The sequence below is a fragment of the Micrasema longulum genome, unplaced genomic scaffold (assembly GCF_059751315.1).
Source record: "Micrasema longulum isolate JH-2025_06_02 unplaced genomic scaffold, ASM5975131v1 h1tg001343l, whole genome shotgun sequence".
Taxonomy (NCBI): domain Eukaryota; kingdom Metazoa; phylum Arthropoda; class Insecta; order Trichoptera; family Brachycentridae; genus Micrasema; species Micrasema longulum.
The window spans coordinates 211,552-235,676 of NW_028278529.1; the positions used below are offsets into that span (position 1 = coordinate 211,552).

Sequence of the window (24,125 nt, forward strand, 5' to 3'; positions counted from 1 at the left end):
TGTCTCGGGGGATAGTTTATTAATGAGTGGCGGAGTGAGAAACTCGAATTCTCGTATCGGGGGTTCGGGAGACAGAGAGAGATGATCTGTCTCGATAATTATTCTTAGTCGACTCCGTCGGTGGGTATTATAAGTGACGAGAGAGTAAGAGAGCCGAGTCGGTTATTTCTATCGGGTTTATATTTGAATATGGCACACGACGAGACCGCTATAACGCTATCGCGCGTTCCCGAAAATCGGAGGAAATTACGAAAATTTCGTGACGTCCAAGGTAAGAAGGGGTCAGTTTTCTGTCAGCGGCATTCGAACCGCGCGTCCGTCAGCGCCCGAAGGTTCACGGGTTACACAGTGCTCCACATATTGAACGAGTCCCTTTTCGCTAAGTACCGAGACTAGTTTTCTTCGTCTTACTGCAGCGGGTTTCCCATAAAAGGTAAATAAATCGTGCAATTTCTGCGATATATTAAATGAATAGTTCATCGACAGTTACAAAGTTAAGATGTTGCGTGTGTTGACCGCGTGGTATGCTGACCGCCAGGTATGGCGGGAGACGCGGGCCAGGAGCAGGCGGGGACCGGCGGAGAGTGCGCGGTATGCAAGTCGGCTGCAGAGTTCCGCTGTTCCGGATGCAAGGAAGCAGCGTACTGTGGCAAGGAGCACCAAAAGATGGACTGGAAAAGCCACAAGAACACTTGCAAGCCATTCGAGGTAAAATACGACGCCTTTACTATGTTATTAATTGAGCGCTGAGCTAATAAATATATGGTAAAACTAAACTTCTTATGGCTGAAAACATTCCATATTACACGTGTCAAATAGCATTAGTCATTTCATTGTTGAAACCTGAAAGCGCTAATCTAAGTTTGGCCGAGATCCAAAATCTTACGATTGAACCGAGCGCAGATTTATTTTGAAGTAATAGATTAAATCAGCTGTTAGAGATGTAATTTATTACGCATCGTTGCATTATATTAGTTAGATGCATTAGTTTCGGTGCACTGCGGCGGTTGAATAATAATGTCAGCTAGTGAGCCAGTGTCTCTATTTATAAAACCATCATTTACATATTATATTATAGAATAGTAGATACGATCACATTTATTTTCATTGCTCCGTATTTTCCGGTCAAGGTGTATTTACGAGTTATTTGGTTGTAGAACTGTAGAAGCGCGATTGATTCTTTTCCGCTCACATAGCGATCTTCCTGGCCAGAGCCGCTTTGTTCAACTTTAAATGGATTGAAATTAAAATTTTATTCCATTTTTTTTCTCGATCGTCGAATGATCTTTTTTCATTTTTTCGACAGACGAGATTTGTTTACTTAAACTAATATTCGTATTCGTATTCGTTAACATTGTTACTTTTTCAATGATTTATTAAGGACTTTTTTAACATTGATTAAGGATTACGAGAGATTTGTTTATTTACTAGCTTTTACCCGCGGCTTCGCTCACGCGGTATTCGTTATCAATTACTTTTGTCGTTTAGCAATAAGCATTTTCCCGATGGAGTGAAAATAGCTTGTATCGATTGCCGATCCTCCAACTATCGCTATGAAAAAATACGAAGATCCGTTATCTATGGCGACGTAGCATCGTTGTTCTGTTCACAAATCCAAAATTCTACTACAAAACAAAAAGTGAATTAAACTAACCATAACTAACATAAAGCAAGTCAATTATAGGACCTTATCACCTATCATATCAACAATGAGCAAAATTGTTTATGTGGCTCATTGTTCATATATATCTATTTGTCTATATTTTTTCATTGTATTTAAAAAAAAAGGGATGAAAAATAAGTATCCCTTTTTACTTGTCACCGCTCCGACAATCCTCATACAAAAAATATGTCAATCGGTAGCACCGTTGGGACGTGAAGGAAGCACAAACAAACAGACAAACGCACTTTCGCATTTATAATATTAGTATGAATACCAAATCCAACCAATTGCAAGCACTAATAAAATACGCATAAAAAAAAAACACATGTGTTGAATGAATAATGTAAGTGACGGAGGTGGAGAAAATTTTCGAAGAAGGAACATCAAAGTCTACGCAAATGCTTGTAAATACAAGGCTGTGGCTGTTTATGTGGTCAATTTACACACTGTCTAACATTCACCATTTTGCCTTTGTTTGAACACCTGTATTTCTTTAATTCTATTGTTGATTGTGAAGAGTTAACCTGACGAGAGAGGAGGTACTAAAGAAATGATCCCGTGAACTACAGTCCTGATGAGATAAAGTTCTTCAATAACCGCAGCTATCACAGTTTGAGTAGGTATGAGTGGTGGCAAAAGTTGGTTTGCAACCAGCAGTCTTTTGGTAAGTTTGCTGCTCTTGGGTGCGCCGCTCGTCACCGGCCTTGAGGCGTTTTGGTGCTGCGGAGAGTAGATATTAACATTTTTTTTATTTATTGGGGATATCAACAGTAATACATTTAACAAAAATTTAACAAATAAAATATACAGAGAATAAAACCAATGACAGATATCCACAGAAATACATTAAATACACGTACAATACATACTAGTGTGTTTGTCTGAGCGTAAGTGAGTGAGAGGGTGAGTGAGTGGGTGTTATATTGGAATGAGGGTGGACATGTGTGTAAATATTGCACAAGTGTCAAGTGTCGGAAATATAAATAAATACAAAATATTAAGAATTAGAGATAAAATATAATAAAATAAAATAAAATAAGATAAAATAAGACTATATTATTGAAACTAAGTATAATACAAAAAAGTATGTTTTAAGACGCGCATTTTAAATGTTATTTTTTTACAGTCAAATGGATCAATAAAGGGAAAGTTCAAATTATATTCACTAGCAAAACGTATAAGTGGAGATTTTGTCTGTCTGTCATTTATTTTGTTTATTCAGAAAATCAACAGCAATGCAAAAAATATACACAACATTACAAAAAAACGGAAAATAAAGGCAAATTAGTTTTTCACATAAATACAATTACAAAAATCCAGTTCAGTTAAATATTAATACATATGCGCGAGTTTTTGTGTGTGAGGATGCGTGGGTAAGTGAATGGAGTGTGGTTTAGGTAGGTATGTGAACATGTGAGTGAGTGTATATGGGTGTGAGGGTGGGTTTATGAACAGGGTGAGTGTGTGTTTGATAGGAGTGAATAGAAACACCTTAAATTTATATTGTGAAAATATTTTTTTTTTTAAATAAACATTTTTTTTTTCAAATAATAGTTTTTAAATTTTTATGTTAAAAGTGAGTTTACTGCAGTTAAATATATCTATGCCATTGAAAAATACATTATAATTACGCGCCAAGCAAATCAGTGGAGAGTTCTGTGCATAGTTGGTGCGAACTGTAGGTACATGGAAAAGAGATAAATTCGTGTGACTGGTAGGGTAGCCGGGGTAGACGGCTTAAATAAAAAACCTGGATTATTTAAATTCTACAACGATTTCCATTTTTGTTTCATGGATAGTTGGGGTTCAAGTTCCCCGTTTCCATTAAGGAAGTTCAATGCTACGGGAAATTGGATATAAAAAATGTTTTTTTACTCAAGGTAAAAATTGAGGCATTTAATTGTTCGCGAAGTTTTTTTAAATGAATGAAAAAATTAATAAAAATTAATTACTTTGAACTACTTCACAATTTCTTACGAATCAACCAATGATAGAGTGTTGTGATTGATTTTCGGATTCCGGCAAGTCAACTTACTAATCAGCAGAACTCGCCAACTAGAACTTGTGACGTCACGGGCGGAGTAATTTCAAAATAACAAAACTTAAAAAAATTATACCGCTGATGATACGATACGTAAAAATTAAAAAATATATTTTTTGGTTTAGTTTGAGAATCTATGAACAAATTATAAACATTTGAAAAGCACTGAACTTCCTCATTGTAATATTATTTAATAATATATTGGAACTTAATTACAGCACGGTTTGCAGTTCCAGATCGCTTGGATGCTTTGAAATCTACTCCCTATTAACATCATTCAAACGTTGACATTTTAGTGTTTCTTTAAATATTATTTTACAGAGCGCATAGATGGTTGCAGGTCTAGACCGTAGTAGGAGAATTTAAGGATTATATGGTTTGACAGTTGATAACATTTACACATGCAAGGTAAATAAACAAACGTCTTGCGGCTACAAATTCCATGGACGAATGGAATTCTAGCAACCTAAAAATGATTTCAATTAATAATTTACATTAAGTAGAGCAGTAAGTTTGCTAAGTGTCCATTAAAAAAAGGTAAACAATACATAAAGCACTGTTTTAAAACATATTACAGTAAACGAAATAAGGAAACCGACCGTTAATGTTCGAAGATAGCTATAGTATAGGCAGGTAAGTAGTCCCGCGGTCGGTATCCTATAACTCCCTATTAGAAAATAGAAAATAAGTTCTGATAGAGTGAGGTGAGATCACGAGACCAAGATCCGGTTTGTAATTCAAAATTCATTAATTACGACAGAAATTTCTAAATTTTAAATTTCTAAAGAGGCTAATAGATTCTTTGAGAAGGTTTCTCTATCCGAATTCAGTTCTGTACCCTATACACCCTCACTGCATTGGAAGTACGTGTGTACGTGGGATGTCACCGAACTCCTCCTAGACGGCTTAACCGATTTACGTGCGGTTTTCAGATAAATATAGATCTTTGCGCTGTGCGTGTTCTTAGATATTAAAATCTCCAATCTAATGCATAAAAAAGAAGTTAGGAGCATAAATGTTTTATTCATCGATCTACCAGGGTTGCATTCGAGGAGAATGCATTTACAAAAAATTGAAAGATGTTGTTTTTTTGTGTATAAAAAAAGTATGTTTTTAAATGTTTATAAACAACATTTGCTTCTTATGGATTCCAATCCGATTATTTTCTCAAATTTCTTATAATTTCTTCCCATTTATTTATTTTTACTGGATGTTTGGTAATACTAAAATAATATTAAATTCAATACATTAAAAAAATCGTATTCCTACATAAGTACACCACTCTGTTGGTGAGAAGACCGGAGTTTGAAGTTTGCAAAAAGAATGCCATATTTAAAAAAAAATCATATTCAACCATAAACAAGTACCTACTTAAATTCAATATTAATAATTTTTAGTTTTGGAATTTAATCACAAACAAGTTCCAAGGGACCTACTTATCAATTAAAAGTTTTTTTTCCAAGCTAATAGCAGGCAAGCTAACGTTCGGGCAGGACAACGTCTGTCGGGTCCGCTAGTTTATTATAAAAAAATAAATATTTGCATTCTTCTGATTTACCCATATATTTTATTATTGGGCCATTTTCTTTAAATCGTAAAAAAACCTCAGAAAATAGAAAATAAGATGTGGTACGGCGGGATTTGAACCCTCTGATATCCTGATACGTAGTCTACTCACGGGACCATAGCCCACTTCTTATATATTTACTTAATACGTTTTAGATGCCAGTCCAGGAACAATGAAATACTGCAGCGTAGAATTATCTTTAAAAAAAACACCCTGCCAGAAATGCAACATAGAACCACAAGCATGGTAGGCAAACGTGCCAACAACTACAATACGAGGCGGACTCCACTCGATTTAGGATTTTTACCTGAGAGTAGTCATCGAATCGAAAACCCTCGTCTGGGGTTCTGGTTCTACTTAAAACACATATTATACACAAAACTTTTACAGAAATTTGGAAAAAGTCACGATTGATTTGTATTCCAGGTTCAGACGTCCGAAGTCTTGGGGCGCCATCTTGTAGCCTCGCGGGACCTGAGCCCCGGGGAGCTGATCCTGTCAGAGAGCCCCCTGGTGTGGGGGCCCAAGGCGACAGCGGAGCCCGAGCACCTGGCCTCCTGCGTTGGTTGCTACCGCCCCGTGTCGCTGGATGTCGGAGAAAGATGTGCCAGGTTATTTATTCATTTATATAAATCCGGGGGACTTCGCGTGACGGTGCGTTCGCCTACCATGCTTGAGGTCCCGGGTTCGATCAATGCAAGATTTGGATGAAATTTATTTAGATATTCAAATCTTCAAGTACAAATAAAAAGTGCTTCTTTTGGTGGACTTATTGCTTTTAGCAATATCTCCCAGCCAAACAAAAAAAAATGGTTCTGGTTTTATATTTTATTTCGTTGTCCTTAGACTAGTACCTGAGATGTTACCTTACGTTCCGTTCTGTGTAACATAAATGATTCCGTGTAACAAAGATGATTCCGTGTAACAAAAATGATTCCGTGTAACAAAGATGATTCCGTGTAACAAAACTGATTTCGATTCGCTACAATTAGAGTATTAACGGATTAACCTATAGCTCTATACGGTTCCCCGTTGGAAAATTTTGTGTCACTTTATATTTTAAAGGATAAACCAAATAATCCAATAAAAGCCTACAGCCATACATTTTCAATCTTCAAAAAATATTTTATAAATATTTGCACGTGTCAAGATCTAGTAGTCAGGGCGTTTTCATACCATGCAAAAAATCTCGTGTTCAATTCCGAACATGATTGACATATTGATATTTAAATAGGTGTGCACTATTTGCACACTGCAATATTTCATATTCACTAGACGGTCACCTGAAGCGTCAGATATTATATGGGATCATCTTATATTCATGTAAAAAAATTAATTAAATACGCTGATATTGATATATTCCAATGCAGTGTCCTATGCAACGTTGGGGTTTTTTAAAACCTTCTGTAAAGTTAAAATATTATAACATTTACATATAATTAGTATCTATCCGTTGTTTTCTCATTAAAATTTTTAATTATTTTTTTTATTTGCACATCGACACTGGAAAGTGAACAGTTACCACGTGACATGTAACAACTTTACAGAAGAGCCAATTAAAATAAACACATTTTTATGATTAATAAAAAAATCTAATATGATGTAAATAAAAAAACGAAATACTAGATTCTTTTAAATTAAATAGTAGCTTAAAATATTTCAATTTTTCATATAATTTCATGTATTAAAAAAAATATATATATGTTATTTGTATATACATGTATATTTAGATCTTTCCGACTGTTAATTTATATCTGTGATTCATTGTTTTTATAAATGCAGATAATATTTTATAAGTTAGTATAAATATAATCTCTACCAACAAGCTACAAAAAGTGGCTTAGTGGGATTTTAGTTTTAGTAAAAATATAATAATTAAAATTTCGAAAACTGTAAAAATGTATAATTATATTATTTAAATAAAAAAAAACTTCAATTGGGTCTTCTGTAAAGTTGCCATATGATGCTTGGTAACTTTTACCTTTCCAGCGTCTATATATTAATAATTTTTGGTAATGAATGACGTGTTAAAATAATGTTTGATACCACCTTCTTAACCTCCAATATGTTTCATTCCGCATTTATAATTTATATTTATAATTTTTCTTCGTTTTTACTTTTTGAAAGTTATGTACTTATGTATGTATATATATAAATGTCATATTATTGTATTTAATCCTGTAAAATGCCCAGTGTCGTATGTAAAAATAAATGTTTGTTTAATGTTGATTATGGCCCAACGTATTACATATTATACCGCTCATCCGATACAATCTCTGAGTAATAATTAGCAAGAGAAGCCCTTTAGGTCTATTGCATAGAACAGAAGCATTCCAAATTTTTGGTTTGGGTTTTAGTTTAACAACAAACGTGTAACGGTCGGTTTCAGTTTTTTTTTTTTTAGAAAAATAAATATTTGCGTTCTTATGATTTACCCAAATATTTAATTTTGAGGGCCATTTTCAACGAGTTTTAAATAACTCACTATTAGAAAATGGAATCAAGTTGGAGTAGAGTGGGATTCGAACCACAGACCTTTGGTCCGTGAGTCCGAGACACTGGCCACAGAACCACAACCCGATTTAAACCCGGTTTGCTCTTGCAATTCTCGAACTGAGTACATACGGTCCGTTGTATTGCTGTAAACTGTAGCTATTTTCGTGGTTGATAATCATAGAATATTTTTTATCTGTATGGGTGACTCTATAATTTTTACCCTAAAGATAAAGTAGTTACAACTCAAAAAAGCAGAATTTCCAGTAGTCTAAAAATTAAAATAACATGTTCTCTTAAAACCACGATTTCTTTATTTAGTTTTTTTTCACGCTTCAAAGCAATGCCGATGTGTCATAAATATATTAAAATTTGTCTTAAAATATGCTATTAGATTTTTCAATCAAATCTCGATTGGCATAAAGAAAATAGTTAAAATATAACACTGTTTAAGAATGAATGGCCGCATTCAAATAAGCATTCATAAAGCCATTAAGTGGTTAAATGGTAAAACTAGAATTATGCCTATTTTTTAGCTTATAATTTATGACGGTTTTTCTTTCCATTATTTATTAAGAAACTCAAATTTTTTTCAGTCATGAATCGTTGCCTTTTAATTATTATTTTTACAATTTCAGTTGCGGTTGGCCAATATGTTCCGGACACTGTCCGGGGTTAAAGGACATGAGACACCACGGTCTGGAGTGTCCCGTACTCACTCTTCGTCCCGGATGTGCTGTGTCTAACTTAGGAGACTATTACAGGTGAATATTTTCAAATGCAACAAATATAAATTTCTCGATTATGACGGGAAGATAAAGACGTCATACCTTCACCTTGACGGTATAGTTGAAGATAAATTGAACGTAGTTATGCAGAAACCAGCCAGCCATAGAAAAGTGAAACTGAGATTTGTGAAAAGAGTGAATTATCAAATCTACACAACAGCCGGAATGTTTTTGACTTTAACAAATGATAAACAATGAATACACTAGGTTTTTTTTTACATTACAAACAAGAATTTAATTATGTACTTGACCAGTTTTAATGATTTTTAAAGTACCGCAAAATTTTTCTAGTGCTGTGGGTGTTTTCTGAAAATTGAGAAATGCCAATTTTGTGATTGACGCCATTTTCAGAAGGTGATTAATACAGTTTTTTGTATGAAGCGGTCTTGCTGTTTTTAGCAGAACATAGAATTGACCTTACTGCACCCGATAACGTCAATATCTCATTTTTTTCAAAACTGTGGACTCGCTGCTTTCTGCGTAACTATGTTCAATTCTCTCCCGCAAATACGATGATAAACTACTGATCCGCCACCTTCAAGTTTTGAGGAGGTACATCGATATGAATCTAGGGGAAGCGTACGTCACGGTACACATCTAAGCACTAAAATGACAGCTTCAGTATGACGCCATAGTTGAGGATAAAATTCTCCCGACCAATTACTAAGATACGCTACCGATCCAAGTTTTGATGTAAGTAAATCGATTTGAATCGACGGGTCTAGAACCCCTAGTACAGAGAAACACTCTTCTACTAAAATGCAATGTTCTGTAAAAATTTTAAGTCCATCCATCGATTACTTTCCGAGTCCAGAAACATATGAAACCTAAATTTTTATATAGTATTTAGATTGCCCAAAAAATGTGCAAGACTCATTTATCCATCGCAGTTGCTCCAAATTGAACTTACTCTGTTCCCATATAAATATTTTTAATATGGAATTTTATGACTCTTTAAAAAAACTTTTACTTTTTTTCATCAAAACAGGTCAGTAAATTACAGTGGTGAATTATGGCACAGAACGCCCAGGCTTGAGAAAAATCACATTATTATTTTTTGTGTTCTTTTATTGTTTTGTGTCCTAACCATTACGCCACGGAGGCCGGCCGCCATATATAATTTTAATACGTGCATGCTATTAATTTATCACAAGTGAATTCGGAATCGGTCAATTAAGTTTAAAGTCCGTTATCTTCTTCTCCACTTTATTTCCTCATCCTTTATTTCACGTTCATCATCTTCTTGAAGTGATCTCCTCTTCACTTTTTGTATAATATTTTATGTTTTCTCCGTAGTGTGTACCATGTTTTTCCATTATATTTGTGAATATAACTTGATGAATTTACTATTTTTATACTTCTTTATTTTAATACAATTTTATTTTAAATATGTGTAATCGAAAAGTTACTAATGTTTATTATAATATTTATCACTTGAATGTTTGTATGTTTTTTTCATGTAGGGATGTTATTTAAATCTAATAGTATGTGAATTTAAAAAAATGTAACTCCTCCAGGCCGTTATAAAGAACAAATCTGTAGTAGATATTATGAACTCGTACATGCATGTCTGCATTTTGAACTCTTGAAAAATTGAGATCTTACAAATAATTTTTTTCCCGCTGGGAAAAAATAAAAACACAATGTATTGGGTGTTAACATTAGTTGTGTCCTTTTTTCCAAATGAAAATAACAAAAAAAGATTACAACAAATTAGTCAGTAATTCGTATCGTAAATTTATAATATAAGAAATCAAACACTGATTTGAGTCTACCAAACAATTTATTTTATTTTGACAAATATAAAAACAAAAATTTCGGGACAATTGTTTCGCCTTGTAAGGGCATTTTTCAACGAATGTGAAGATTGGATGGATTGAATGTCCTTATATAGTTATATAATTCAAGGTATTTAAGTAAAAAATAAAAATAATATTTTGAACTATAGCATGTACATTAATCATAATTGTGGGAAAAACCAATAGTTAAGGGTAAGGCTAAGTGTTTAATAGGTAATGGGGATTTTAGGTATTTATATTTGAATTTTGGAAAAAATTATAACACGTAAGTATTTATTGACATACATGTATGTATCGTAAGATGAATAATGAAGTTTTATAGTTTTATATCTTTAGATAATAGTTGTGGAAAATATTATAATAGTTTGGTAGTCTGGTAGTTTATTGTATAATTTCAGTCCCCGGTTCATTAGTCTTAATTGTCCTTGTCTTGTTTTAGAAAGTTGTAGATGGTATTTGTCTGATATTCTCGTACTATGTCCAGTTGACAACATTTTTTTACAAGTTAAAGTTCTTCGTCTACAATTACATTAGTGACTAATTTATGGATACATTTTAATGATTCTAGTTGAAATAGTTCAGTTATATTCAATTGCTTAGTTTGTTTAAAAAGTTCTCTGGTTGCAGTTAGATAAGGAAGGTCATATACTAACTTCAATATTTTATTTTGTTGTCTTTGTTGTCTGTTTATGTCATTTTGATATCCTGCTCCCCATAATAGTTGCGTATAACATATTTTAGTTTTTACATGGGCTTCATACATTAGAATTTTTTCCGTTTTTGGAACAAAGTTTTTGATTTAAAAAAAAAGACTTGATAATGTCGCCACTTTGCTAATTAAATTATTGATATGAATTGTCCATGTTAATGGTCTATTGTTAGTCCCAAGTATTTAACATGTTCAATTTCAGTAAGTCGTTCATTATTTATGTAAGCATCTACTTTACGAAATTTTTTTCTAGATTCAAAATGGATAATATTGCATTTTTTTTCATTAAGTGTAAGTAAGTTTGCGTTTTTTCATTTAGTCAACATACACCGCAAGACAAAAAAAATTACGAGTTTACCTGCTACCGCGCCCCTTGACTTTACTGAACCCTTTTTTTAAGAAATCCTTTATCGATACCTCTTTCTTTTGTTTAATAAATTAAGGACACTATGTGTCACCTTTCTACAATATTTACATTTTAAAATGTCTCAACAGTCTTGTTTTACCCGCGTTTGAGTGAACATAACACAACAATCATGGAAAGTGCAAAGCAAATGTCGATTGCGATAAAATCCAAAATAATCACATTGTCGCAAGAAAACATATCTAATTGTGAAATATCTCGTCGAGTTGGGTATTCAGAAGGTGCAGTGAGGTTTTTATTAAAAAAAATCCAAGAAACTGGATCCATAGAACGGAAAAAAGGAAGCGGACGGGGGCGCGTGACATCTGCCCGAGATGATCGCTTAATAAAAAAAATTGTTATGCGCGATCGATTTTTAACGGCACCTGAAATACACGCAGAGGTGCAGTCTACCAGCACATCAACATTTTCAGTAAAAACAGTGTCCAGGCGGCTGTTGGAGCATGGTTTCCAAGCACGGAGTCCCGCAAAGAAACCATTACTCACGGACAAAATGAAGAAGGCTAGACTGGATTGGGCGAAAGAGCACCAGAATTGGACCTTAGAGGATTGGCAAAATGTTGTTTTCTCTGATGAATCAAAATTCAACCTTTTTGGTCCAGACGGCAGAAAGATAGTTCGACGAAAACGTGGGGAAAGATATCATCCGTCGTGCGTCACTCGAACCGTTAAACATTCACCCTACGTGATGATTTGGGGGTGCATGACAGCATACGGTTTAGGACCTCTAAATTTTGTACAGGGTACGATGAATGCCATTCAGTACAAAAAAGTGTTAAAAAAACATATTATTCCAACAATCGAGGACATTACGCAGTATACCGCGGACCCAATTTTTCAGGACGATTCTGCGCCGTGCCATAGAGCCCGCACTGTGAGTACAAATATATATATTTTTAAATGCATTTTGTGACCACATGATAAATAATTTATTGTTTTTTTTATAGATCAATGAATTCAAGGAGAAAATTGGCTTAAAATCGTTGACGTGGCCCGGGAATAGCCCTGATTTGAACCCGATAGAAAATTTATGGGCGTTTATGAAAAAAAAAGTCGGGAAAAAAAAATCAAAAAACATTGAGGAATTAAAAAAAAACTTAATTCAAGTTTGGGAAGAAGAAATAACATCAGAAATTTTAGATTCGCTTTACGCTTCTCTAAATAATAGAATTTTACATGTTATAAAAAATAAAGGTGAATTCACTAAGTACTAAATATTTTTAAATGTTATAAATATGTTTAAATGTAAAATACTTTAATTTAAAATAAAGCGATAAGAACCTACTTCTTAAATATGAATTAAAAAATAACATGTCTTTTATTATTCCATCACAAACACTCGACCATAAATGAACCGTTATGGGTCTCTAAGGTTCGGGTAATCTGATACCTGATATATAATGGCAATTTCTAAGTACAATTCATGAGTAAGATTTTTTATTTTAACCTTGAAATAACGAGTAGTCATCACATATGTCAAACAATATAAAAAAAACTAATTAAATATCAAGAATAATTCATTATATGTCAATTTTAGTTTTTTTTGAGAACTCGTAAATTTATTTGTCTTGCGGTGTAGTTAGGTCTTTGTTTATGTCATTGTTTGTTAATACGTCTATTTGATTTTTATTCCCTCGATTGAACGCGAACAGAGGAGGTGTCAAAAATGCTCTCATTCGTCTACGTGATATTTCATTTAAAAGGCATAATAAAATATAATAATTCATGTACATTGATATAAAATAATGTGTACACTAGATGCGGCACTAAGCACCCGTCTCGTGTTCCATTCAACTGAGGCTTCGGAACTTATCTTTTATTTGGTGGGAATAGTGTTTAATGCGCAGCGCAGCGGTCAGTAAATGTAAAGCAGTGTAAAAGAGCGCGACAGTTATACCCGTATGCAGAGACAAAACTTAAGGAAGGAAAGTACATCCTAATCTCAAATGCGGAGAATTACCAGAAGGTGAAGACAATAGAATGTACTTTCCTCACCTTAAGTTTTGTCTCTACATACGGGTATTAGTCTTTTTTTACTCTGCTACACTTTGAAAGCACGGCAATGTTGATGCGGCATTATCTCTTTTTAATTATACGTCAACGTGTTTATTTTTAATTTAATTAAATTTTTTATTTTTTATTAAAGATAAATAGTAAGAATATTTATTATCTCATTTCTGTGGAAGTAAATATAATATTTTGAAATAAATATTTCGCCAGGTTGTATATTAAAATAGGTGAATTGCTATTGATATCATTAATTTGTTTTTATGTTGCAATTTGGACTGTTGGTTTAAAAAAGTATGATATTCCAGTGTGATAATTAAATTTAAATTTTTTTTCAGACATGATGCCTTAATGACTTTGCGGTGTCTTTTGTCACAGCAGAAATTTGCAAAGAAGTACAAGAAAATAATGGAGCTTCAATCTCATATTGAAGACAGGACTCCAGAAACAGAAGCATACCAGTTAGTTTGCATGTGACTTAAAATGTTTTATTTGAATGTTTTTATTCGTATATGATTTATTTATAACAGTAAATTGTTTCAGGGAGGCAAATGAATACATTATTAAGTATCTTCAGGACAATTTCTTACACGCCCTAAGAGATGTGGAAATTCAATTGAACACTAAAATAGCCCCGGATATTTCGGACAAATTGCTTCACACAATTTGTGGTATTATCGATGTGAATGCTCTCGATTTGAGACTGAATGAAGGAACAGAAATAATGGCCCTGTTTGCCCAAACGTGTCTCATGGAGCACAGTTGTTTCCCAAATACAAAACACTCGTTTGATATCAAAAGTACGGACGAAAATTCGCAATTTAAAATAACGGTACGAGCTGTTATGCCCGTGAAGAAGGGAGAACACATAACGACAATGTACAGTCACGCATTGTGGGGAACTCAGGCGAGGAGAGAACACTTGAAGGAAACAAAGTATTTCGATTGTGTATGCGTGAGGTGTAAGGACCCAACGGAACTAGGAACGTATTTGAGCGCCATGAGGTGTATTGGAACAGAAACAGATCAATGTGGTGGAATACAGCTTCCAGTAGATCCCTGTGACAATACAACAGATTGGTGTTGCAACAAATGTGACGTAAGAGTAAAAAATGAAGAAATTGTTTATCTGGTATCCAAAATGGGAGAAGAAGTAGAAAATGTTCAAGCTAATGGACCGACAGTACGACAATTAGAAGAACTTATCACAAAATTGTCTACCTTTTTACATCAGAATCACTATCACCTTTACTCAGTCAAGCACTCTCTAGTCCAGTTGTATGGGTATCAGCAGGGCTACTTACACCATCAAATGTCGGATGAAATTTTGAACAAGAAAGCCAATATGTGCCGCGAGCTCATAGATGTAACGTCAAAAATAGATCCGGGAAATTCCAGACTGAATCTTTATTCGGGAGTACTATATCTGGAATTATTTCAGGCTAAATTTCAACTCATTAAAAATAAGCTCAAGAAGAACGATGCGTCGAAAAATGATTTAGATAGTTCGAAAGAAGAACTTAAAGGCTATTTGGAAGTTGTTGTAAAGGTATTAGCAGATGAAAGTGAAGGAAGCGCTGGACAAAAGCTTTTAGGAGTGATGAAGGAGTCTGAAAAAAATTTGACTCGTTGGATAAATGAATATTGAAAAATAATCAGTTCACACGGTTTGTAAAATTTTTATCGCTTTACAGTACAATATTGATCAAATAAAAAACACATAAACCGCTTTCTAAAAATATGTTATGTTTGCAGTATTTATTTGATTAGTAAATTTGGTAACAATACTATCGGAAATCTTGGGACTAAATATGAACTTGTTAAATTTAACTGGTAGATTTTATACCTTATTTTTGCTACTAATTTACAGAAAAATATATTTAAAACACATAACTATGAATTGCAAACCTAGATGTACCTGAATAAATAAAGTTCAAACTAGCATATTATGTAGATCAAAATATCGTTAGTCAAATAGAACCCAATCATTGATTTCATTTTTAAAACGTACATACATACAACAAAACCTACTTGCATGACGTATTATTCTATGAACTTGTTGGTTTGTATTCAAAAATGAATACCCAGAACGTTACATAAAATATCGATCAATTAATATAACAATTTACTAATAAACATTATATTGTGATTTTCGTCTTAAAAAAATACTAATTTCAAATTATTTATCACAAAGTGTAGATATTGCATAAGTATACTACATTTTTAAAAAATACATGCAAATTTATATTATATGCACTATATACAATATATTTATGATGTTATTTTATAAGTTAAAGATTTGAATTGAATTTAAAAACAGTAATATAACTTTAATTTTTTTTCGTGAAATATGTAATTTTCGTAATATATTGTAAATAAAACACTTGTTATTTTCATTGTTTTTATTTTTTTAAACATAATTAATCAAAAAATGAATTTCAATTAAAAAGTATCTGTTTTTAACTTAGCCTAATATCACAGAGACGTTTCTTAAAATTATTTTTAATTGACAAGAATGCGTATACATGACTAGAGAAGTGTAGTTTTTAATATCCTCTATTTATTCTGAACCGTTTCTTGGATCCAGTCCATATACTCTGATACCCTCGTATATAGTCCAGGCAAACGTGGCCGTCCACAGCCAATTCCGGTAGAAACTACTCCAATGACTATCGAAGATGGCTGTCTTCCTTGTGACCACATCAAGGGACCGCCACTGTCAGCCTGAAAAAAGGTTTATTACAATAAATAATAAATAAAAATTCCTCCACTAACTACTGGCTACCAGTGATTTTACATACATACTAGTACATAAATTTAAAGTTAAAATATAATGCACAAAAACATACTATTTTTTTTCTTTTCCTACAAGTTTATTATTTTGATTTATTTTTGTTTTTTTATGTTAATATTTTAGGAGGTTTTTTAAAATTTTATTCATACATATTATTATGTTAGTTATTGTTAGTTTCATGAAAATGAAATAAGTATTTTTTTTTGTTTCATAATGGACCTTACTCATAAACTCGGCGTGAAGTTACGCCTTAGTATAGTGTTATAATTCGGATGGGAATACCATTCTTATTCTACCTCTTTAATAAGGATGGTATTTCCATCCAAGTTATAGCACAATACTTAGGTGTAACTTTATGCCAAGTGTATGAGTAAGACTAATGGTATAATTAACTCTGCTTTTTAGGACTTTTACCGAAATAAAAATATTATTGTATTATTGTTTCAACGCGGTTTGTACACCAATATGTTCAAAAAAATCTTATAACAGCGTTTTAAAGGTTTACCTAGGAATCCCAAGGAATCGTACCCGGTATCGCAAGCACGGTATATGAGTGCGCTAACCACTAGACTTCAAAGAGGACTTTTCTCCCCTCAATTTACTTTTTCAGGATTTTTCCTGAGATTTGTATACATATATATGAAATTGAGACTTTAATTCATTAAGTTTCATAGACTTATAACCAGTTTCATCACTCTTGCGACATCGTCAGACTGGTGAAGTAGATGTAAATAGCCATTCATTAAAATTTTCATTTCATAAATGACTATTAAATGAAATAAACTTTTACAAGAAATTTAACTTACTAAAATTTGTTAAATTATTTGGAATAAAATGAGTTAAATAAATGTTTCTGATTACCTAACCATTAGATACGCTCGAATTGCAGTACCAAAGCAGTGCCCTATGCATCAATAGGTACGTAGAATTATTACGATAGTTTGATGTTATTGAAAAAGATTATTTAAAAAAAACTGGGAGTGCGGCTAGGAATAGCAGGCGTCGCATTCAGCAGTATAAAGAATGTCTGGAGATCAGATATTTATACAGTGAAGACCCCAATAAATATAACGCTTGCATAACACTTATTCTCCTCTACGGATGCGAATCGTGGCACCTCACTAGGGCCCAAAACCCCAAAATTCTGAGTTTTGAGAAAAGACGTCTCAGAAGAAACTAGATGTGCGGTGGTTTGACTTTGTAAGGAATGAAGTAATAAGGGAACGAACGCAGCAAACTTTAGTGGCAACTATCATCATGTCTGGAGGATCTTCGTGGACACCATATACTTCTACTAGGGAGTGGGCATGGTATGATGATGATGTTATTGACTTTTTTGTATAGGGATTCCTTATGATACTCACCCAGCAGGAATCTTTCCCTCCTTGTTCATCCCCCGCGCACATCTGTCCTGGCTGTATTTTAGTTTTCTTCCCTTGGGAAGTGTACCACTCCTGGCAGATCTGGTTCTGAAGAACGCTCACATCCACTTTCTGCAGCACTTGAGCACGCCCACCTGGAATTGAGTACCAGCTCTTATTTATTACATGCCATGTTTAATAAATAACTGTCAAGTAAACACCGTTTAAACAAAGCTATTTCACGTTAACAAATCAGAGATGAAAAACATTTCAGAGAAGGAAATATGGAAGTCTATACAATTACTGGGTTCTTATTTTTTAGTTTTTTTTTTATATAATATAAAAAATATTTTATTTACAAACGTAATTTAATAGTCCTTCTCACTAGGGAAACCTGTTTTGAGGACTGTACTGTAATTTCAACACATGGTAGAATTGAAGAAATGTGGATGCTCGAACATACGCAGAATGGTGAATGTTACACAGTGAATAATGTGGCTACTTAAACCAGCCAATGACAAATTACAAGCCCTGTAAATGCTTAGATTTCCATATTTCCTTCTCGGTTGTATTTTTTATTATTAATAACTCCTTTTATAACATTGATAGCCTTTCTCTACAAACATTTAGACAAACTCAAGATGGTGTAACTATTTTACGATTTTTTTCCCTTACATTCGAACTCTTATATTCGAACCACTGTCACGAAAATTGATGTTTTGTGAATTTTTAGAAGCGGCTAAAAAGTTTATCTTTAATATCGATTTATATAACTTGATATTTTTATCCGAAATTTAGAATCAGTGTTCTATAAAAGCAGATTTTGGTATTAAACGTGATTTCGTTTATTTTATTCTGTGCGTCACATATATTTTTTTGAAACAGAACCCAGATTTAAAATAGAGATGTAGATATTGTAAAAAAGGGTTTAATGATTTAAAATGTAAAAGAAAACACAAATTATTTTCGTTTAATTAATACGGTTAGTCTTATTTTTTTTAGTATTGTACAAGTTATAAATTAGCGGCCTCCGTGGTGTAGTGGTCAAGATGCTTGACTCACACTCGGAAGGTTCTGGGTTCGATTCCCGGTGAGAACACAAAAAATAAATGTGATTTTTCTCAAGCCTGGGTGTTTTGTGATGTAATTCACCACTGTAATTGGGCCTCCTGGTCTGTTGTGGTGCAAAAAAAAGTAAAGGTCTGAAAAATGTTCAAAATTTGATTAAACTGTTCGTATCATTGTACGTATTATTAACGGTTTGGATCTCTGTGACGTTTTCGACATATGAAAAAAATACAATTAAAAGTTTAAATGCATCCGACTTGATTCATATAATATGCGGGTTCCAGGTTGGACTCCTGTAGATATCACAATGCTAATATCGAGTCTGGTTGTTCCGTGTTAAATGATTTACCGTTGTATGTAATCGGCTTCTCGGTCTGCAAAGGTGCAAAAAATCAATACAAACTGTTTGTCGGCCTCGTGGTGTAATGGTCAGACTGTTTGCCTACCATGCAACAGGTCTTGGGTTCGATTCCCGACATGGTTGAAGTAAAATATTTATTTAAACGGGTGTAAAAACAAGGAAAAACATTAGAATATTTCATAGTGCCTCGACTGGTATCTGAAGCGTAAGATTGATCATTTTGCCTTTAATGTAACAAAAATTATCAAGATACGCTGCGATTGGTGTACCAATGCAGTACCCTATGCACTATTAGGTTTGGAAAGGGAATGATGATGATGATGTACGAAATATTATCCATGTCCAGGATTAAGTAGGTGGTTTCATATGTGAAATAAAACAGTGTCTCACGAGTGTTTTAGACTCGATGGCTACCCTCAGATAAAAATCCTGGAAACGAAATCCAGGTCGAGATAAATCCTAGTCGTAGTGGTACTGTAAAACTCCAATTAACCCAACTTTGACTATCCGAATCGCTGATTATACTAATAGCTTTTAGAATTTCAGAAAAATAGTTGGAAACGTACTGCGTTCACAAAATAATGATTCTGTCTACGCGCACTATTGTCCTTCTCTCTGCGAATAGGGAAATATCACTTAATTTTTTATTTTCAAAGTAATAAGGGTCTATGAAATACTGTCCAGTAAAAAAAAATTGCTACTTGTTAGTAACATAAAAAAATATTTTTAAATTTTAAATTCCCGTTAAAATGGTCATTGCATTGGCCACGCCCCTAATACGTCACGATTCATGTTATTTTTTTAAACCTTCCAATTTTTATAGAACATCGTCACGAATCTTGACGTCACAACTATCAACGCCAAACATGATGCGTTTTTCTGGTGACATATTTTTTTACATATTCTTTTTTACAGTTATATATTAAAATATTTTTTTTAAACATTTTTTTAAAATCCATTTCATATATTTTTATCATTATTCGTAATACGAGTACGTGATATTTAGCTATTGTCCTCCCTTCCTCCACTGTTTGTTTTGATTTTTTTTATTTTTTTTTTTTTTTACACGCCTCCACTCGTTGTTTGTTTTGATTAGATAAGTTATACTTTAAAAATAGTTTTTTCTGTCATTTTCAACATACATACAGTAATTAATTAAAATAGACCCTATTTCTGGAAAAATCCAACTATTAGAATTTTTCGCTATCCGAATGCAGTCCGGTCCCAATTGATTCAAATAGTTGGAGTTCTTCTGTACTATGGTCCCGAATGAAAAAAATGTTTAAAATGTGATTAGTATTTTCGTATTTTCGTATTCTAGTATTTACTCTATGCGTTATTCGTTCGGGATGTTTCGGAATCTTCCGGAATTGGCTTTGTAAATAGCAGACGTGTTGAATGGAGATACCTGCCGCCTTACGTGAGTAATAATGGAAACATACCAACTTCTTTTATAAGACGTTTTTATGTTGTAACCGAGATACTACAATGAAAACTAAAAAGTTGATGAGTGACGTTAGTAGGTGCTTCTCCGGGGAGATTTTTTAGCCTTCCGAAATTAAATAGTGCTAATTAAAAACGAGCGCCCGAGTGATTCCGAAACACCATTTTATTAATCGAAGCACTTCACTATCTCGCACAATTCCCAGCCATGGGGTTACTGGGTCTACTTTGGTGAACCAGTGCTATGCAAATTATCACTATTACAACACTTTACAACTTATTAGAAACATGCCACTCTCATCGAGTGATACCGAAGCATCTGAATGGATAACGCGTCGGGAATTTTCAAATATGCGAGCCAGATTCGTAATACCTCGGTAGATTTAAATAGTGTCTCGATTCGTACCGATGAAAATATCGTTTGTAATCGCTCCCCATGAGCGGATAAGGGTTTAAGCAAAGGCGATGTACAAGATACCCACCCTTGGCGCTGTTTTCGTTCAGCCAGCCCCAGCCTGCCACAGTGGCTATGGAGCCCGCGTAGTCTCGCCCTGTCGTGGGCGCCGGCAGGCAGGCGGGCGCCACGGCCGCCGACCAGGTCGCGTCACGCGCCAGGCGGAGCAGCGCCAGGTCGTCCGCCGGCCGGCCGCAGCGGTAGCGCGGGTGCGGAGCCACGAGCTCTACGCCCAGCTGCTGCCCGCTTCGCACGTCGTGTGAGCCCAGAGACGCGCGGATGGAGGCCGCTCCCAGCACCTCTTGCGTACCACTGAAATGAGATATTTTGGATTTTCACATAATCCAATTCTGTTTCAATACCTAACCTAATTGATTATATTTATTACATAGAATAATCCATATCTGTTTTAAGATACGGGAATAAAACACTTAAATCTTCTTCTTCTTCCTTTGCCGCTTCTACTTGAGGTTGGCGACCGTCACTCTGATCTCGCCACGATACTGTGCCAGTCTAATTAGTGCAGCCGCATCTGGCACACCGGACCATTGTCTAAGATTTCTAAGTCTCATGCTCTTTTTCGTCCCATACGCCGCTTGCCCTCTATTTTTCCTTCCGCAATAAGTCGGAGTAGAGCAATGGGTATACATCTCATCGCAAAATATGTGACCAAAGTATGAGACTATTCTTCTTTTGACACCCACTTAAATAGGTGTGTAAATTTTCACTGTTACTGTTATCAATCTTTTTTATCTTCTTTTTAAGTGATATCTCGTAGATTGGATTCGTTCAGACGTTTCGGCTACCGCTCCAGGGTAAACTATGTGTTGTGTAGAAACAATAATGTGTTTATGTGCTCGTAATTTTTACTGCGTCACCGTGTTCACAGTACCTAGGTATAGTCAGTGTCATTTTTGTCGCATGCAGTGCCGGGATTACACAAAAAAAACGATACATACTGACAAAAAAACTTACTTCGTGAGATAGCAGGAAAATTGGTGCCAAAAATTCTTTTTGAGAATATTCCGTTATACCGCTTAATCTAATAGATAATCAAAAAAACTGACAAGTCATTTCCCGAAACGGTAATTTTATATTTTAATTCAAATTTTGGCCATTTGAAAAAACGATTTTATCAAAAAATATCATATTTTGACCTAGAGAACGTGATGCGAAAATTTCCGTTGTGTGAGATGTAAGGTATATATAAATAAACTTAAATGCTGGTCCATCATTTCTCACTGAGTGGAATGCTTTCACCCCTGATTTGCATAAAGGTTTTCTGGGGGTATCGACATTCTCCAAACATAGTTTGAGTGTATAGATTCTAGATAAATATTTTTGACAGAATTCTCTATGATTTTTAGTTACAATGCCAAATGGTTTTGGTCGTTTTGGTCTGCTCTTCCCATTTGATCATGTGCTAAGCTGAGTTCAGCAGTAGACTACATGGTTTTAAAAAAATAAAAATCTAATATTACCGAAATGCATAATTTTTATATTTTTTTATCATTCTTCGAGCCAAATATAACCCAGCGACTTATTCATAAATTTTACGTATTTCATTTTCTGTCTCGTATACTGACCTGCAGACACAGTGGCCAGCTGTCAAAAGCCAGCGGTGGTTTATGATGGTAGCTCCGCAGTAGTGACCCCCTCGCCTGGTGAGGGAGCCCATCCATGGGAATTCTTGAGGTTGGGCAGCGGTCCCACCCACTATGCGGGCGGAGCGCCCCTCTGTCGCTCCACAAGGCACGTCTGCTACTGAATACAGTTAACAGAATACTATGAGGTTTTTATTAATACTGTTAGTCAAATATTCAATATAAAGTTCTGTCTTAAAAACGGATCTTTGTTTTCTTGTAAATTTGAAAGTCGCTAAAAATATTTTAAATAACACGTTCACTTTCTTATGTTACTTAAGTTGTATTTTTATGCGTTAAAATTTTAGCAGACAATATTGAAAATCAATCTCAATAATTTAAATTCTCAGTTAAAACCGTTATGTTTTATTTATTAGGTATAAATTTATTTGATTAACTCTCGCGTTCTTTTCTTTAATTTATTTCTTGTATAAAAACATAAAATATACAGTTTATTATGATAAGGAAGGCAATTTTCTTTTTAAAAAATGTATTCCTGATATTATAGTTATATGCCTTATGGTTACGTTAAAAATTATCAAGAAATATTTTATCAACTTAAGCATTATGTGTCAAATTTGTCAGTAACTGAGCTCGGGTCCTTAAACATTGAATTAGAGATTACCGCATCACGACACAGGTTATTTACTATTCACATTTCAATTCATTTTAACGGAAAAAGTAAGTTTTTCTATTTTTTCACACCTGACAGTAAAATTATAAATTGCATTTCGGCAATTACAATTTTGTTAATTATACGTAACGTAAGAACGTTGAAATGAACTTTTCACGGCTTAATGTAACTCATTTTGTAAACACAATGTAAATTAGTTAATATATAATTTATATTTAACGAACAAACTTCACAAAGATTTAAATTATTATCTCTATATGAATTAGATTAAAGGATACACTTTTAAAATGATAGAATATGATTATACGCACTTATAATTCGACCTTTGAGCACACAATGGCCTCGAAACCAGTCGGTAATTGAATAAATAATAGGCGATTAAAAACAAATAGTTTATTCTGTAATTTAACTTGAATAACTTTTTAATCTTTGAACTTTCCAGTAATATTAACAAATGTTGTAAAATCAATCTTTTTTAAACACGTCAACCGTATAGAAAAAAAGGACGAATAGCACTCACAAATAAATATTCTTCATTAAAATATATTTTAAGTGATGACAAAACTTAAATTTTCAATAATAAAAATTAAAAGAGAACAATTCTTACAGTTGACAAAAGATTGCACTTCGAAAGCTCCGAACACAAAAACAATCATAATAAACATAAACATTATAAATGCGTTTGCAACACTTTTCACTTAATCACAACTTTTTTACTATAGAATTGGTTACGGTGTTAAAAATAATAAAGCAAAAAAAAACGCTTTATTGGTCCTCTACCAAACTGTAACTATGTTGCAGTTGACAGATATGGACCAATAAGCCAAATGTGAGCGATTATTGAAGTGATTTAGTTTATATATTGGTTAGCTATGC

The 24,125-nt window shown here is 33.7% G+C and overlaps 2 protein-coding genes across 4 annotated transcripts; one reads left to right on the forward strand and one right to left on the reverse strand.

Moving 5' to 3' along the window:
- The first annotated feature begins 168 nt into the window (after nt 1-168).
- On the forward strand, nt 169-15,887 carry LOC148275792 (SET domain-containing protein SmydA-8-like). Of its 3 annotated transcripts, XM_088235184.1 has the most exons (6): nt 169-433; nt 539-708; nt 5,698-5,882; nt 8,403-8,528; nt 13,830-13,952; nt 14,035-15,887. In XM_088235184.1, the coding sequence occupies exons 2-6, from the start codon at nt 541-543 to the stop codon at nt 15,137-15,139; spliced, it is 1,707 nt and encodes a 568-aa protein (XP_088091310.1). In that variant the 5' UTR covers nt 169-433; nt 539-540; the 3' UTR covers nt 15,140-15,887. The 3 variants fall into 3 exon arrangements, with proteins under 3 accessions (XP_088091310.1, XP_088091311.1, XP_088091312.1); XM_088235185.1 differs by lacking the exon at nt 539-708 and having other exon boundaries at nt 310-433; XM_088235186.1 differs by lacking the exons at nt 169-433; nt 539-708; nt 5,698-5,882; nt 8,403-8,528 and adding an exon at nt 11,730-12,678.
- On the reverse strand, nt 14,666-22,718 carry LOC148275793 (testisin-like). Its single transcript, XM_088235188.1, has 4 exons — nt 22,559-22,718; nt 21,001-21,284; nt 17,650-17,801; nt 14,666-16,215 (listed from the first exon to the last, which is right to left on the reverse strand). The coding sequence occupies exons 1-4, from the start codon at nt 22,648-22,650 to the stop codon at nt 16,048-16,050; spliced, it is 696 nt and encodes a 231-aa protein (XP_088091314.1). The 5' UTR covers nt 22,651-22,718; the 3' UTR covers nt 14,666-16,047.
- Between the last annotated feature and the right edge of the window lie 1,407 nt (nt 22,719-24,125).